General features: G+C 31.0%; 1 protein-coding gene across 1 annotated transcript; it reads right to left on the bottom strand.

Moving 5' to 3' along the window:
- Positions 1-14,022: 14,022 nt before the first annotated feature.
- LOC115995377 (protein FANTASTIC FOUR 3) lies at positions 14,023-15,565 on the bottom strand. The gene has a single exon (XM_031119928.1). The coding sequence runs from the start codon at positions 15,209-15,211 to the stop codon at positions 14,090-14,092; it is 1,122 nt and encodes a 373-aa protein (XP_030975788.1). The 5' UTR covers positions 15,212-15,565; the 3' UTR covers positions 14,023-14,089.
- Between the last annotated feature and the right edge of the window lie 1,302 nt (positions 15,566-16,867).

Genomic DNA, 16,867 nt, shown 5'->3' with positions numbered 1-16,867 from the left:
TAAAAATAATTATACTAACAATTAAAAAGGTAAGTTAATTTAATAATTAATGAAAGTGTAGCCACTTGTTGTATGGAGAAGATAATCATTTGGCATAATCATGGTTTATTAGACTCTACTTTTATTATATAGTATATGACTATATGATATATAATATAATAAATGTAGCTACAAGCCTACAACAACTAGCTCAAAAATGTAAATATGATACTTGTGTGTATCACTCACTTTTGGGTAAAACTTACCTTAGGTGTAGTGCATTAAGTTCTCTAATTAAATTCAAATACCTGGTTAAATTGACCAATCTATATATATAGCCAAAACTCAAAGAAAATTCAATTAGATTTTAATTGGATTATCAATTTTGTGCCATGTGTCCCATTTAATTTTTAATTTTGTGCCAAATGAATTATAGAGTGTAAAAATCGAAGAGTCCAAATCCAATTAGATTCAAAATTGGTTTTCAATTATAATCTAATTTTACACCAAGTGTCCATCTAAATTTTTAATTTTCATTTTTGTGGCAAATGAATTATTGAGTGCAAAAACTGAAAAGTCTAAAACCAATTAAGTTCTAACTCTCTCTCTCTCTCTCACACACACACACATAATCATTACATATTTTAGAAATCTATAATTTAAAAAAAGTGTAAACTAATACCATTTATAATTCGAACATCTTCTAAAAAAATGTACAATTTGAATCATATAATTATAATTGTTTGTAATTGTACTCACGCATATGCACGAGATAACACACTAATAAAACATAATTAATGTTGTCTTTTTTAATAACAATTAAATTAAACCATTCATGTATTTAATTTTAACAAGAAAATTTAATATACTGCATTTAAAGTATTGTAAATGAGTGTTACCTCAAGCTTTCGTAGCCATATTTTAAGGTATCAAGTAGGATTTTTACAGGAAAAAGTGGAAAAGATATTGGGTTATAAAAGAACGAATAGGGAGCAAACTAGAAGATGAATGTTTAGCTTTAGCCTACCATTGTTGACTTTTTTTTTTAGCCTACATAATTGCTTCACATCATCGTACAAAGTTTGAAAATTGTACTAACAAAGAATATCAGTTTATCATCCATATTAAAATCAGACAGTCCAATTATAGTTCATAAATGAAATGAGGACACCCTCCCAGTGCCCAAAAAAAAAAAAAAAAAATCATAGTTGATAAATCCTGTTCTCGTACTATGAATCTGTGACCGTTAATGTCAATTTATTTTGTTAGGCAGAATCTGATTTGGGACATTCGGATATTTAGGGCCCATTCGGCTTAGATATTTCCTTTTACATTTCTTGTCTTGTAGTAAAAGCTTGAATTATAATTATCAAAAAATATATAATAATAATAATAATAATAATAATAATAATAAAAGGGTTCAATTATAACCCAAAAAAAATACTCTAATAAGTTTGCCAATAGGCCCAATACTCAATAGATCAAGCAAAAAACATATGATAATCCAAAATGGCAGGGTTAGTGATTCTTAAAATGTGATGATATTCATAAGATTAGATTCAAAACTTTGAACTAGCATCTTAAGGTCAGTTATAAAAAGTAATAATTTGATGTGTGTAAAATATATGAGACCATACCTACAAGAAACAGTCAGATATTTTAAAAGATCTAAATATCTTCATTTCTAAAAAAAAAAAATGACTATTGATAATAGTGCAACTATTAGAGCATCTATTCTTTTCGTTTTAGGACCTTTATTTTAACATTAAAATGTCGCATGTGCCTTAATTATGTGCTTTTTTTTTTTTTTTTTTTTTTCTTCGGTGGTTGTGGTTTTGTATGGATCTCTTTTTTTTGTAGCTTTTAATAACAGTGAACATGTTTAAAATTGGGCATTATTAAAAGTCAAAACAGGGCTAAATTTGTGAAATGAATGATTAATGTGGGCAGCCCAGGGACATGGAGCAATTTAAGTCACCCAAATGTTGCTGATGGGCCTCCTTTGTATTTGCACATGTCTCCTACTCAACTTACAGAATGGACAATTGGACCCCTGCCTTGGCATGGGTTTCCTATAAAGATAGATTATAAAAAATCTCCAAAAAATTCTTCTTGTTCCCCCAGACAGAATTCATGCAATCAAGTGGCAGCATTTTGAGCTAGCTAGTTGGTCAGTATGGTCAAAGAATGGCAAAAGCTAGCTAGATAAATCTTTTTTTTTTTTTCTTTCTCACCTTTTTTTTTTGAATATTGCATGGAAGAAAGGTTTTTTTAGGAAACAGAAAGAGCAATGATGGAAAAAGCATATATATATATATATATTGATGGGCTGAATTTTGAATGATATAAGAAGAGACTATATAAAGTGTGTATGGAAAAGATGTCGCTGTGTGTGCATGTCTTTTTCACTTTTGTAGTAAAAGGAGAACCTCTTGACGTGAAAGACATGGATTCTGGGAGATCAACATGATGAAAAAGATGAATACCAATATCATAACCCGTAATGAGAGAAAGAGAGACATGAAAAGAAAATATCATCATTTGGGTTCGAGCACTTTACTGTAGGGCCACTACTAAACTTTTTTTTATTTTGGCCAGTACTAAACTTCAAATGCATACTTATTGTGCTTTAACATGTCTAAACATAAGGGTAACCAAATTTGATACGAACATGATATGATTTTTTGTGAGTTAGTGTTTAGCGTTACATGTTATTTGCTTGCAACTGGCCACGAGGCAGGAGCAGTGGCGAGGGCGAGGGCGAAGGCAGGATATGGGGAGAAAGGAAAAGAAAAAAGAAAAAAAAGAAAAAGGAAAGGATAAAAAAAAAAAAAAAAAAAGGTAAAAGAAAATGTTTTTCTCATATGTGTTTAGAAATAGAAATGGGGGAAAGAGAAAAGAAATAAGTAAATTTTTATTTGTTTAGTTGGTAAAAAGGGGAATATTTTATTTTATTTTATTTTATTTTTCTAGTTGAAATCAAGATAGGTGGATTGCAAATAGTGGGCCAGGTGAAAATATTTCCTTCACCTTTACACATTTTCATTTTTGTCACACTAAGGGTTTGTTTGGATATTACTTATTTTGCTGAAAACTGAAAATTTATTACTAAAAACACTGTTTTCATTTTTGTCACACTAAGGGTTTGTTTGGATATTACTTATTTTGCTGAAAACTGAAAATTTATTACTAAAAACACTGTAGCAAAATAATTTTTAAATTATAAATAGTGCCGTGAGACCCACAGCTGATCTGCTTATGCACATTTTTTGAAGTTTGGTTGGATCGTGAACAGTGTCGTGAGACCTAACCAAAAAACGCAAAACGCCTAATAATCCTTAGGCAAATGCACGCTAACCACACAATGGAAACTTATATCTTTTTCTACCTATACCTTTCTCTTCCTTCCACTTTCCCTCATTCCAAATGCAATATAAATGAGTTTGTGTGAAAACAGGTCAACTCATTTTGACACAATTAAATAATTGGGTCAAGTTCATGTGAACTTGCTTTATCTATAATCAACTCAAAATGACCCAATTCATATAAATAAATCAATGACATTTTTATCTTATATTATATGATTTTGAATTTTAAATATAAATTTGAGAAATTAAAATAATTTTAATAGTTATATTCATAAATTCTTCATTGGAAGTTCAAAGGCTCTTAACTCTTTTTGTTTTATTATTATTTTTAGATTGTGTATTCTAAATTTCGGTGTAACCTCATTGGGTTGAAATTACAGCTTTTAAACTATATATTGTTATTTTTTAATTGATGTTTCTAGGAAATAGAATTGGTATAGATTATTTTTTATAATGATAATAATTTATGTTCTTACAAAATATGAAAAAATATTAATCATTTTGGGTTTTTTTTTTTTTTTTCAATGAGTTCAAATGGATCATGCTTGTGTCAATGTAACACAACTTGTGTGTTACATGGGTCATGTTGTGTCCACCCACTTAATAAATGTGTCGTGTTTGAATTGAGGAGTTTTGACATGATTATTAAATGAGTTGGGTAAAGGTTGAGCCATGAAGCTGAATATCCTTTCCTCGATGTGATATAAACACTATGTGCTAATACAAATTGCCACTCCTATTTAATGATTAGGGGGGAAAAAGTCAAATGTAGTTCCATTAAATTCTTTACTTTTACATATTATTAAATGAGTTGGGTAAATGTTGAGCCATGAAACTGAATATGCTTTCCTCGATGTGATATAGACACTACATGCTAATACAAATTGCCACTCCTATTTAATGATTAGGGGGGAAAAAATCAAATGTAGTTCCATTAAATTCTTTACCTTTACATATTATTAAATGAGTTGGGTAAAGGTTGAGCCATGAAGCTGAATATCCTTTCCTCGATGTGATATAAACACTACGTGCTAATACAAATTGCCACTCCTATTTAATGATTAGGGGGGAAAAAGTCAAATGTAGTTCCATTAAATTCTTTACCTTTACATATTATACATATATTTTTGCTTTTTTTTTTTTGTGTGTATTTTTTTGCTTCTATGATTAACAATATTAATGATTGGAGTGGCAAAAAAATCTAGACCTACTTTCTTTCGAGATAGTGTGGGAGGGATGTGTAGTTTGAACCACAGACAAGAGGCATCATAAAAGATATTATTACCGTTAGACAATCATGCAATCTCAATTTAGACACACTTGTGATTAGACAACTTGCCCAAATGAAAAAGAAGATTAATCTAGATATCAATTTAATTGCCTAAGTTCATTTTAGCTTTTATTTGACCTAAATCATCGGTGTCTCCACCCCATGCCATGGTCTAGTATTAATTAGGAACTTGCAAAGTTTGATAATTCTTAGGAACTTGAAGTCTGAATGAAGAAAGTTGGTATGCTAATTCTTATCCTTATCACTATGAGAGTAATGCTCCTTCATTTCATGTGAATGTTGAACTCTATTATGTATTCAATTAGTAAGACACATGAGAGGAGAGAGTATTACTCTCAGATGTACTAAAGAATTATCCCTTTTACGGTTTTACCAAATTGTAGTTCACCTAAAATAAATGAAAAATGAATCAAAAAATAAATGAAAAGAGAGTACATTTGGAAATATAAAATCAATTCCGAAAAATATTGAAAGCAAATCTATGGTCGTAAGTAAATCAAATTACAAGGAAGAACCGTGTCCCCTTAATGAGGAAGAAATTTAGTGATTTTAGTGTGTGCCTACCGAGTAGGTTCATGATAAATATTCTATCGAATCCCTTCGAACCAGGCTTTTTTTTTCTCCATTTTAAATGTTTCACTCTGTGAATTCGTGCATCTTTAGAGATTTGTTGTTGGATACGTGAGGACTCTTTTAAGATCTTTCACTGTACAAGGGATCAAATCTGAATATAACTTTTTTTTAAAAGAGAGAAGAAAACTCAAAAAAGGAAAACATAAAATTAAAGTTTCTCCATGCATATCTTATATACAGAGTGGATAATTTCTACTTTTATGTGAACCACCGCCACGTCTTGCAATTGAGCCACAAAGAATATTTTTCTTTTATAAAATGACAATCACATGGAACTCTAGTGGTTGTCAATGAAAGCCAATTTTTTTTGTTCTTTACTTCTTTTGGTAATTTTCTACTCAATCATACATTTTGTCCTTTGAAACCCTAAATGGACAACTGACTTCTAAACTAAAACTACTCAAATTAATTGTGTAACACACACACACACACATTCAATTTATGAACCTTGAATTAATGTTAAGGAAAGGCATTCATTCAGTGGTGTTTTATGTGGAGTGCAACTGTAATACCCTCCCTCACCACACATATATGAGATTTAATAGTGTGAGTTTGCAACCACAAGAATTGTGAGAATTTGAACAATGAGGCCGAAAACGAATGTAGACTTTTGTAGGCAATGTGTGTGTGTATGTGTGTGAAAGAGTGTGTCTTTATGTGTAACATATTATAAGTTTCTTTCATGGAATTTTTGGAAAGTATTATCCTAATGGCCATTATTACTGTCCTCAAGCCAACAGGTCAATTGGGGCAATTTGATTGTGATCAAAGGAGTGAAATTTAAGAGCTTTTTCTTGTTTCATTCTCAAATGTTTGATCATGATTAAAAGGTTCAAATTGTCAATTGAGTTGAAGTCGGCTAAGTCCAGCTAGATAGGATTTGTCACCTTTGAAAAACATACTTATCCATACGCGTGGAACAGATGTGTAGGAAGAGAAAGGAGGCCACAATTCACAAATTTCGTGATAATCCACATTTTATGTATCAATAATTTCTATTATTCAAATTTTTCTCAAAGAACCATGCAACTTTTGGCTTTATAATTGTTAGTTCAATCAATATATGTGACATATTCTTCTTTCTCTCTCTCTCTCTTTCTTTTTTTTTTCTTTTTTTTTTTCCCTTTAAAACATTCAAAAAGGATGTACTGACTTTTCTAATAAATAAATAAAATACACCATTTAATACGATTTTAATAAATTATGGTGAACCTATAATTAGACTCACTCACTGATGACTGCATTATCCATTATAGAAGAGCTTGAAGATTAGTCAAATTTTCCGTATTGTCCTTCTGAGCTGGTTTTATTTCTATTGATATATATCCAATGTTGGGTGGAGGTTGATCAGGGGATGTTGTGGTGGGTTATAAAGGACTGGTATGATGGGTAGCTTTCTGTGCCAATTGCCAAAGGCGTTTTCTTTTGTTGGTGACGCAATTGCTTTGTTAGACCCACCAAGAAAAAGATATTTTTTTCCCATTACACCTCCACGGCCGCCAAAAATGTTTAGAAAAAAAATCCCTTAAATTATTATTTTATTAAGAAGAAAAATCCCTTAAATTAAGTCTAAATCCAAATCTTTTAAAAATTTCAAGGATCCCCCTACGTACATGTATTGGTTATAATTTTTTGAGAATATATTGATTATAAATTACAGACAACTATACTTTAGTTAATTTTTGTTAAATAAGTTCTCAATTAATACACGAAACTAGATAAAACGCAGGGACGAATGTTAAGAATGTTATAATTCAATTTACACTATTTAATATTTTCAAGAAATACAACAAAAGTTAAAATTCTATTGTTTCTAACTATTGGATTATTTTTTAAAAAAAGTTTCATTTTCAATTTTGATTATGTATTGGCATATCTTCCTCACATAAAAGCTGCACCATGATATGACTGAATTGTTAAATTGTGAAAAACCGATAATGAAACCAGCTAAGTAATGGAAAAAAAACCATCCCAACCCACCCTAAAAATTGATCTACAAAAAGTTATAAGCAGTTGTCTTAGCATGTGTCAAAGTATAATTGGGTTTCCAAAGCTTTTGGTGTACAAAGAAGATAGTGGGAAGTCAATTAAGTGGGATGAACAAATGAGAGTCGAAGCTTTTGTTCAAGTCCCTTAATCACCAAGAAATCCACAGACGAAAAACCAACAAGAAGTAATGACAAAAAACCTTCTAATAGATCATCTCCTTTATTGGAAGACTCCACAAAACCCAATAAGAATGCACCGCTCTTTCACCATTGTCTCACCATTTACAAACTTTACCTAATTTTTACGCATGGGCCAACATGATTGGTTTTCTATGCATTATGGACCTGACCTAATTTATTGAATGGTTTTGATTCTTTTGAAGATTGAATATACATGTGGAAAAATTAACAGAAGCACTCAAGTGAATTGATTTAAGAAATATTTTTTAAAATATTTTTTATGAAAAAATAAAATTTTATATAAATTTTTTTACAATTTTTTATATTTTATGTAAAAATATTATAAAATATTTCTTAAAATTATTAATTAACAAATACCTTAAAAATATCCATTAATTAGATTCATACATATATATAAAAACATATAAACAAAGAATCCACTATCTTCCACTGAATAGGGGATTCTATGTCTCCTAGCTTAATTTGGCATAATTCTTTTTTTCTTTTCTTTTTTAAGAATCTTTGTTTATATACAATTTTTTTTTATAGAAGAATTCTGGTTTACACCCTTTTTTGTCCATATGTATACTTAATTTTAATATATATATATATATATATGTTTATATATGAATGATTAAGATTAGGTAAGCATATCATATAGAAAAGAAAAAATGTGGCCTACAGAATGATTTTCTTTTTCTTAATGTATAATCTGTAACCATATGCATCACTTTTTATGAATTGCATCAGCAGCTTTTGATTTATATCGGGATAAAAAAATTATTTTAAAAAAATCTGATTAAGTTACGAGCATGCTTTTGCAACTTGTGGTTTTTTTTTGTTTTTTGGTTTCACTTCACTGAGTTTATTGGATAGAAAAGTTGGGTGCATTTAATATTACCCCAAAAAAAAGTTGTGCATTTCTGTTGTCAACACGTGCTTCTCGTTTGGAATAGAGTAAAGGTTTGGGGAGACGGACTCACATTGACATCGCTGGACTTTCAAATCAAGGCCATAGATTCATATTGGCATCAATGTACCTGTGTTTGTGAAACAAAGTTTCTAATCTATTTAGTAAATTTATCTTTTACAAAAAAATAAATAAATAAAAAAATAAAAATAAAAATGAAATAAAAACCTGTGTTACTTGCTTTGTGATTTTTAAGGAATCAATTAGCTTTAACAAACCACTATTCAGGTGATGAGCTCTTTGGCTTGAGAGGTGATGTAAATTCGAAAGTTTAGATTCAATTAATTTATAACACTATAAAAAATACAAAGGGGTATCGATTGAGTAAGGCTTTTGGTTTTTAATTATTTGATTATCTAACATATAAAATTTTATTATATCATTTACTATATAATAAATTTTGGATCCTAAAGTCAAGTGACTATTTTTTTATTTTTTTATTTTTTTTATACAAGATAGAATTTCTACTTTAGCCTAATCTAACTGCATATGTGTGTGAAACTCTATCCTGGAGACTTGAATCTCAGCCCTTGCCCCACACACCTCACAAGTACTTATATTTGTGAAATGACTATCGCACCAACTAGTTATACTCTAGTTGATTGTACAAAGCAATTATCACAAATTAAAGATTTGGGTAAATTACATAATTCCTCTATATTTTGAGGTGGCTTTAAAAGTATGAAATTTATCTTAAGGGTAGTATATTAAAATCTCTAATTAAATGTAAACACATACTTTCATTGAATTTAAATGTTATTCAAAAAAATAACATTGTTTGTATTTTATTAATCAATGAAACTAGGTATTTGAATTTTATTATGAAACTTAATGTTCAACACTAGGGGTGTCAATGTTTGACCCAACTCGTGAATACGATACGAACTCGACATGGGTTTTTGCAGGTTCGGGTTGTGCCTTAATGGGTTTGGGTCATAAACGAGTTGACCCGAAAGTGACATGATAAGAAACGTGTCATAAGCAGGTCAACTCGCGTAACCCGCAATAGACACATTTGACACGCCAATTTATTTGTGTCAATCCGAAATAACCCACTTAACACAACCTATTTAACTCGTATAACAAATAAATATAAATTTTATTTTATATTTGTCAAATACCTTTTATATCCAACATATATTTTAAATGTAAAAAGAAAAGTGAGTAATTACAAAAATTTACAAATGATATAATTGGAAATTTAAACTTTACAAACCCTAGATCTCTAAACCTTACAAACCCTAAATCTCTAAACCTTCTTATAAATATCTAATTTTATTTTTTTATTTCAGTCGTACTACTCACTCTACTATCTTATAGTCTCATGCCCAATTCTCAAACTCAAAGTCTTAAACTGGTTATTGCTCTCTCTCTCTCTCTCTCTCTCTGTGTGTGGATGATAATCATAGTCATAGTCAAGATTAGTCTACTGTTTGCTGCAATTCTTTCAATTCAATATTGATACTTAGTATTTGACAAGTTCCTAGGATATTATATTTTTGTTGAACTATATTATTTTTGTTAAACTATGTTATTTTGAATTTGGGTTGAAGTGTATGCACTTATTTTGAAGTGTAAAGAACTTATTTCTAGATGAATGTTATATTTTTATTAAAACTATATTATTTTGAATGTAGGTTGAAGACTTGAAGTGTATGAACTGCTTTTGGGATGTAAAAAAAATTATTTCTAGATGGATGTTATATTAAATATTATGCAGGTTGAAATGGATTGTGTTACATTCATGTCAATCCAACACGACTTGTTTATTAAGCATGTCTAATAAGTTGGGTCAGGTCAACCCGCCTTATTAACAAGTCGGGTTAGGGTTAAAGGATCATGACACGATTATTAAATAGGTCGAGTTAGGGTTGAGCCATTTAGTAGAATACTTCTACCTTGACACGAAATGAACCCAACACGCTAACCCGAATTGACACCCCTATTCAACACTTAAGGTAGTATATCTACAACTTCCATTAAAAAAAACATATATACAACGTTTTTCTATTGAAATGGGTTATCTAACATGGATTAAAGTGTAATTAAAAAAATGGTACAATGGAGATATTGTACTTTTATTTAATTAAAAAGAATGATTTTTTTTTTTTTTTTTGCTGAATTATTTAAAAAGAATGATTGAAATACCCTTTTCTTTCGTGCAGCATGTTAACTAATTATCAGTCATGCTTCAAGAAATATTGTAACGTAATATAAATATATAATGCTTTCATTTCATAAATAGTTTAAAAAAAAAAAAAAATTACAAACACATTCCTATCTAGATTTCATAATTGGGAGAAGGTTAGACAACAAAGTTGATTTGTCTTAGTTAACTCTAAGGAGTTACCGTCCACGTTAGGCGAGTTGGTACTTCTCCAAGTTTTAAAGGTTTGAGGGATCCATGGACCCAAGTTTGAGCGGTCTTGGGGTGGGATTATATTGTCGATCATAAAAAAAAAAAAAATAAATAAAAAAAAATAAAAATAAAAACTCCAAAGAGTTGGTCTAGTGATTTTTAAAAACTAATAAAATTTATAAGATTTTTGAGTTCAAAACTCTTAACTAGCATATTGCATATTGGAAGCCACCCCAAAGAGAACTCCTCTATGTAATTACTTAGTGAATGTATATCAAAAGAGTATGTGTACTATTTGAACTTTGATGAGACCATTATCGTGGGCACAGTACTTCTGTTAAAGGCTTAAAGTGTCGTTGCTCAGCTCAGCTTGTGAATGTATATCAAAAGAGTATGTGTACTATTTGAACTTTGATGAGACTATCATTGTGGGCACAGTACTTCTGTTAAAGGCTTAAAGTGTTGTTGCTTTGCTCAGCTCGTGAATTTATATCAAAAGAGTATGTGTACTATTTAAGCTTTGATAAGACTATCATCGTGGGCACAGTACATCTGTGAAAGGCTTAAAGTGCCGTTGCTCTGCTCAGTTCGTGAATTTATATCAAAAGAATATGTGTACTATTTAAGTTTTGATAAGACTATCATCGTGAGCATAGTATATCTGTGAAAGGCTTAAAGTGCCGTTTCCCTACTCAACTCTTGCCATCACGTGAAACGATACGAGAAATCCTTATACATCAGTCGTCAATTGACGGTTATTGGAGATGAATGCGACCCACATGTAAACCTCACATGTTGGCCAAGCAATTGTTATAAAAGGTACCAACACAACTGAAGGGTTGTTTTCATGAACAGTAGAATGATTCATAATGAACGAAGAGAAAAGAACGGTTTTCATTGATATTTTGTATTTTTGGAATTTGTTGATTGACTGTTGGAAAAGTTGAACAATATAAGAGTGGTCGTAAAACTAGCACGTAAATGAAAGGAAAGAGAAGTACGGATGATCCGCCTGCACTGCAAAATAGTCTGTGAATGATGGGGGTTAATGTGCGACCCACGCCCCTATTCCCATATTCCCACATGTGGTTTGGTATTTTTTCGTACACACCAACTTGCACTAGTACCTTTTTATCAGTTTATCTTTTCTACTATGCACACTCCAGTACATACATAATAAGAGGATTGATGCTCTCTGGCTACCATGAATCATTGTTGCTGATTTGCTTTTTAAAGTGATTGGATCTGTTGGTCCCCAATCTTTGTACGAAACAAGATACCTATGGAAACTATGTCCAATAGCTTTTGTAAATGAGCCAAGCTGAATTAGTTTTCATCTCGCTTTTCACTCAATCTTAATTTATGCGGCAAATAAATCTAGCTCAAACTTAGATTTATGTTTCATTGTTGTTAAATGAGAGGTAGAATGAGGAGATAATGATCCAATTCATGAATTTTTGCTTTAATATATCATTTTAAATTATCCAGTGTGCTAAAAGTTTAAACAGTTAAGAAATGATAATTTAATCATTCAACTACAAAATTACAACAAATATTAAATCAACCAAACTCAAATACAACAATATGTTTATTGATGGACCACATAAAAAGTTCAAGGTGAACCTTTCTTACTTTGAATTTCTTTGCTTTGGACCAAAAAAAATAAGAAGAAGAAGAAGAAAATGAAAGAAAAAAAAAATTTCGCTCACACTAATCAAGGGTGTAAATGAATCAACTTGCTTATGAACTACATGAGTTTAGCTCGAGAAAAAGGTTGTTTATATTTGTTTGTTTAGCAAACAAGTCAGGCTCAAGCCTAAGTTTATCTATAATTATTAAGCCAATTAAGTTTAAACATAATAATGCGTTTGTCAGCAATGTCATGAAAATAAAACTCGATTTAACTATACATAATATTACATTTGTCTAAAAATATACTTCTATACACTTGAAAATGGATTGTGTAAGTTTGTAGATAGGTCCAAACGATATCAAATTATTATTTTTGTAGTTTATTGATAATATAAATAATTCATTCGTAATAAAAATTTATAGATTTGTAAATGGGTAAAATAATTTAGTCATGATTTTACTACATAATGGAAAATAATAAGTTAATTAAATAGTTCATGAATAATGTCAAACTGGTTCACAAAAAAAATGAATCAAGTTTAAACATGTAATATTGTTTAGTAATAAAATTGAGCTTAGCTTGCATTTGAAATAAAACTAAATGAAAAAATCTGAACTTTTAATGCTAGGCTCAACTCAGCTCATTTACATTCCTATACACTTGTAAAGCCATTTGGAAGGATGTGATTAAACTGCCATTGTATGCATGAAATGGTTATTTGTGTTAAAACGGTAATACACATAATCTCTCGTCTTCAAGCGAGAGAAAAACAAAATTTCTAATTTTGAGGGGTAATCATATGTAGAGATGATATTCAATAAAAGAGTTGAATTTAATAACCAACACAAAGTTGGTATCCAAAAGATTGAAACGGTTAATTGAACGACCATTTTAGTTGCAGACATCTTGAGGTAGTAGAGAAATTTTGTGATTAATTTTTTTTTTTTTTAAATCCACATAAGGCATGTGGCAGTAGCTCAAAGCATAGGCTTTTTTCTTCCTCAAAAAAAAAAAAAAAAAAATGATAGGGTTTAAAATCTATGATCTCAGCTTCGTAATGACAACTTTCTATTATCAAGTCACCACCTATTAGATGAATCACATAGTGCTTTTATCTTGATCAATATTTGTAGGATCTAGTTAAAGGGTACATTTAATTTAAATCAATTATTAACAAACAATTTAAGAAAAGTTTTGATATAAATAAACGCCCTTAGGGTATCGGTTAACATTTCCCTTTGTTATTTTTGGATTATCGTATTCATATTTGAGGGATCTTAATCGTATAATCAATTATATGTTAAATATTCCTTATTAATCTATTAAATCAAATATTCAATGGAATAGGATTATTTGTGGTGTCAAAAAAGAATAGGATTATTTGTGACCGTTTTGCACATATAGAAAGAAAATTACCTAAAAGGTCAGATGGTTAATTCTTGCTTGTCATTGCTCTCAGATGGTATATCAATAAGATAATTTGAGTCTCCCTCAGTATGTGTGTTTGAGAGAGAGAGAGAGAGTAACGATAATAACTACCTAACACAACCATACATTAAGGAAATATGTGAATTCATGAAACAAAAGAGAGACAAAAAAGGCAATGGGACAAAACACAAAATTGTGGAATATAGTAATATTGCTAATAGCTAGGTAGATAAAGAGAGGTCCAAAATAAAGCTTTAAGTTTAGGATGTAGCCACCAACAATGGCTTCCAAGTTAACAATCTTTTCTTATCATGCTGATGATGCTCACCTACTTTGCACATTCTTTGCCTCTCATACTTTTCTATTCCCATATCAGCCTCACAATAACCATCATTCACATTATTATCATCTTTCTCTTCACCACCCGAGTACACATCCTTAATTTCTTCAACATCATTTGCTTCATTTTCTTCAACTACTACTGCTTCTTTTTCTTCTTCTTCTTCGTCTTCTTCTTCTTCTTCTTCTTCTTCCACATGTTGTGTATTTTCTTCATTGGTCACGTCATTTTCAAGTCCATCTTTTCCATATTCCTCTTCACTAGCTAAATCATTGGCTATTTTTTCTAACACGTCAACATTAGTAGTACTTGGAGTGGGACAAGTTTTCAACAAGCATAATCGAAGGCGGCCATGGCTTCGTTCGGCTTGAAAACATGTGTGTTTAGCTGGCGCCTTGACAGCTTTGATTATCAGCCGCCCATCTTCACGGTGGGGCCTAAATCGCAGAGATTCCTTGCCGCTTATCGTTGTCAAAGGAGGTGGAAAATTAAGAGGATTCGCTTTCCTAGACTTTGCTCCAAAAAGTTGACGTGATTTTTGTTGCGAATTCCCGCTCTTTGAGTTTGATGAATCCCATGACGGCAATGAGAAAATGCTGCTTTCATTGATGTCTGTGCCTGTCTCGTTGCCTAAATTCTCGGTGCATAATTCCAAGCTCTTTTCACTAAGCGTGGACCAAGACCTTTTCGCTAGAGGATGGACATAGGTGGTGTTTTCTTTTTCCACTTTGGGACCTTGTAATGAGGTAGTACCGAGAGATTGGAGGAAACTCCAACCACCCAAGTCAGGATTTGAGGAGGTTTTGTTGTCTATGGGAGTATAGGGCTTGTTGGAGCTGATTTCTTCAATGTTACTATTATGGCGCTTGTTGTCTCCAAGTTCTTTGGTGTTGGAATCCAAAAAACAAGATTTTAAGTCAAGTTCAAGGGGTTGAGAGAAGTGTGGTTTTGCTGAAGACATTTTGAGCCTCACTGTCCTAATTGGCTCAACAAGATGGGAGTCTAGGCATGACTGCAAGCCTTGGCACACAATTGTTGCCATGACAATAGCTTATGCTTTGAATCTTTGAAATGAAAGGCAAGAAGGGTTATAAAAATGGAGGCAGAGGAAGAACAGAGGAAAAGGCTGCTGTTTTGAAAGGGAGAGGCAGAGGAAGAACAGAGGAGTTGGGTTTTTGGATTACAATGAAAGGCACTTTGTATTGCAAGGGACAGGGAGAGATAGAGAAAGAAAAGAGTGAAGTTGAACATGAGGCATAAGTGAGGGGTGGGGTGTGAATTTGTAGTCCCAAAAAGTGTTTGAGGTATTATGTCCAAAAAAAAAAAGTGCTTGAGGTGTATTGTAGAGAGAGAGGTGGGTAGGGGCCTCTTTACATCACTTGAATTATACAATTCTATATACTACCTCACACTACAAAAGAGGATATAAAAAAGAAGAAGAAAAAAAAAAGTGGGAGCAAAAGATGATTCCTATTAAGTAAATATGTGTTTAAACTTAATTTTTAGACTTTGAATTTAAACATTATTACCAAGTGAGAAAATAAGAATTTCAAGATAAAATTCCCATATCAATATCCCATGTGGGCAGGAATTGTGTCTGATGAAAATGTCCTTTTGTGCGCATTTATGTAGTTGAGGAGAGGGACAGGTGGGAATACAGATGGAGTGTTTCATTGCTACAAAATTACCAGCTTTTCAATTCCCTTCCAAAAGAAAGCCAACAAAAGGCCATGAAAGGCCATGAACAAAAGGATTCCCCCAAATATTTCTTGATAGCGATTGCTTTTTCTTTCATTTTTTTTGTTTTTGTTTTGTTTTTTTTTTTTAATTTTATAAATATGACAACCATGAACCATCCATAGTTTTTATTATTAGTTTTATGTATGATTCATATGTTTTACGAGTCAGAAACAAGGTTTTTCAAATGGGAATAAAAATCTGAAGGAAAAAAAAAAATCAGCCCACGCCCTTTGAATTGTCTAGAAGTCAATATTATTCAATTTCACATCATTCTTGCCTACCAAAGAAGAGAATTGACCAAATTTCTATCCTAAACAGTAAACACTCAATAATGCTTTTCTTAGTGGAAATATAACATTTTTTTTTTGAGAGAATAGTGGAAATATAACATGGTAAGGGTAACTTAGTCAAAATTAGAAGTGGGTGTTTTTCAAAACTAATGTTTTTTCTTTGATAAGCTGGGGAGACTCCATACTGCATGCTGCATGGATTAATGATTATGTTTGGGGAAAATTTTTATGGGAATAGTGACAGAATCCAAAGGGCCTTATTTTCGGCCATGAAATTCAAATAAAGCTAGCGGATGTCATTGTGAGTCCCACCCCATAAGGCCTGCATTATTATTATCGTTGTGCCATTCTATTCAAATATTGTCATGATAAGGTAGGAAAATACCAGCAAAAATATGTGTGTACTGTATTTAATTCAGTATTCTAAAAGAATAACAATTGTAATTGAGCTAGCCTCTTATAATTACATTTTTTACAAGTTTTTATTTCTTGAAGAATCAATTTTATATCACTTAATAATGTTTTTTGACAATCGAAAATGGATATTCTCTTTAATTATAATTCATTCTTCTATTTCATAATTAGTATTTTTTTTCAAAATTTTTTTAAAGAATATTAATTGTAAGAATAAAATTATTTTCAATATTTAATGGACTAAAAAATGTAAT

Source organism: Quercus lobata, chromosome 6 (assembly GCF_001633185.2).
Source record: "Quercus lobata isolate SW786 chromosome 6, ValleyOak3.0 Primary Assembly, whole genome shotgun sequence".
Lineage (NCBI taxonomy): Eukaryota > Viridiplantae > Streptophyta > Magnoliopsida > Fagales > Fagaceae > Quercus > Quercus lobata.
Note: the sequence above shows the minus strand (reverse complement) of the source record. Positions and strands in the feature narration are given on the sequence as shown.

Bases quoted from the DNA above. Each gene is read 5' to 3' on its own strand.
- LOC115995377 (XM_031119928.1), bottom strand. From the start codon at position 15,211: ATGGCAACAATTGTGTGCCAAGGCTTGCAGTCATGCCTAGACTCCCAT.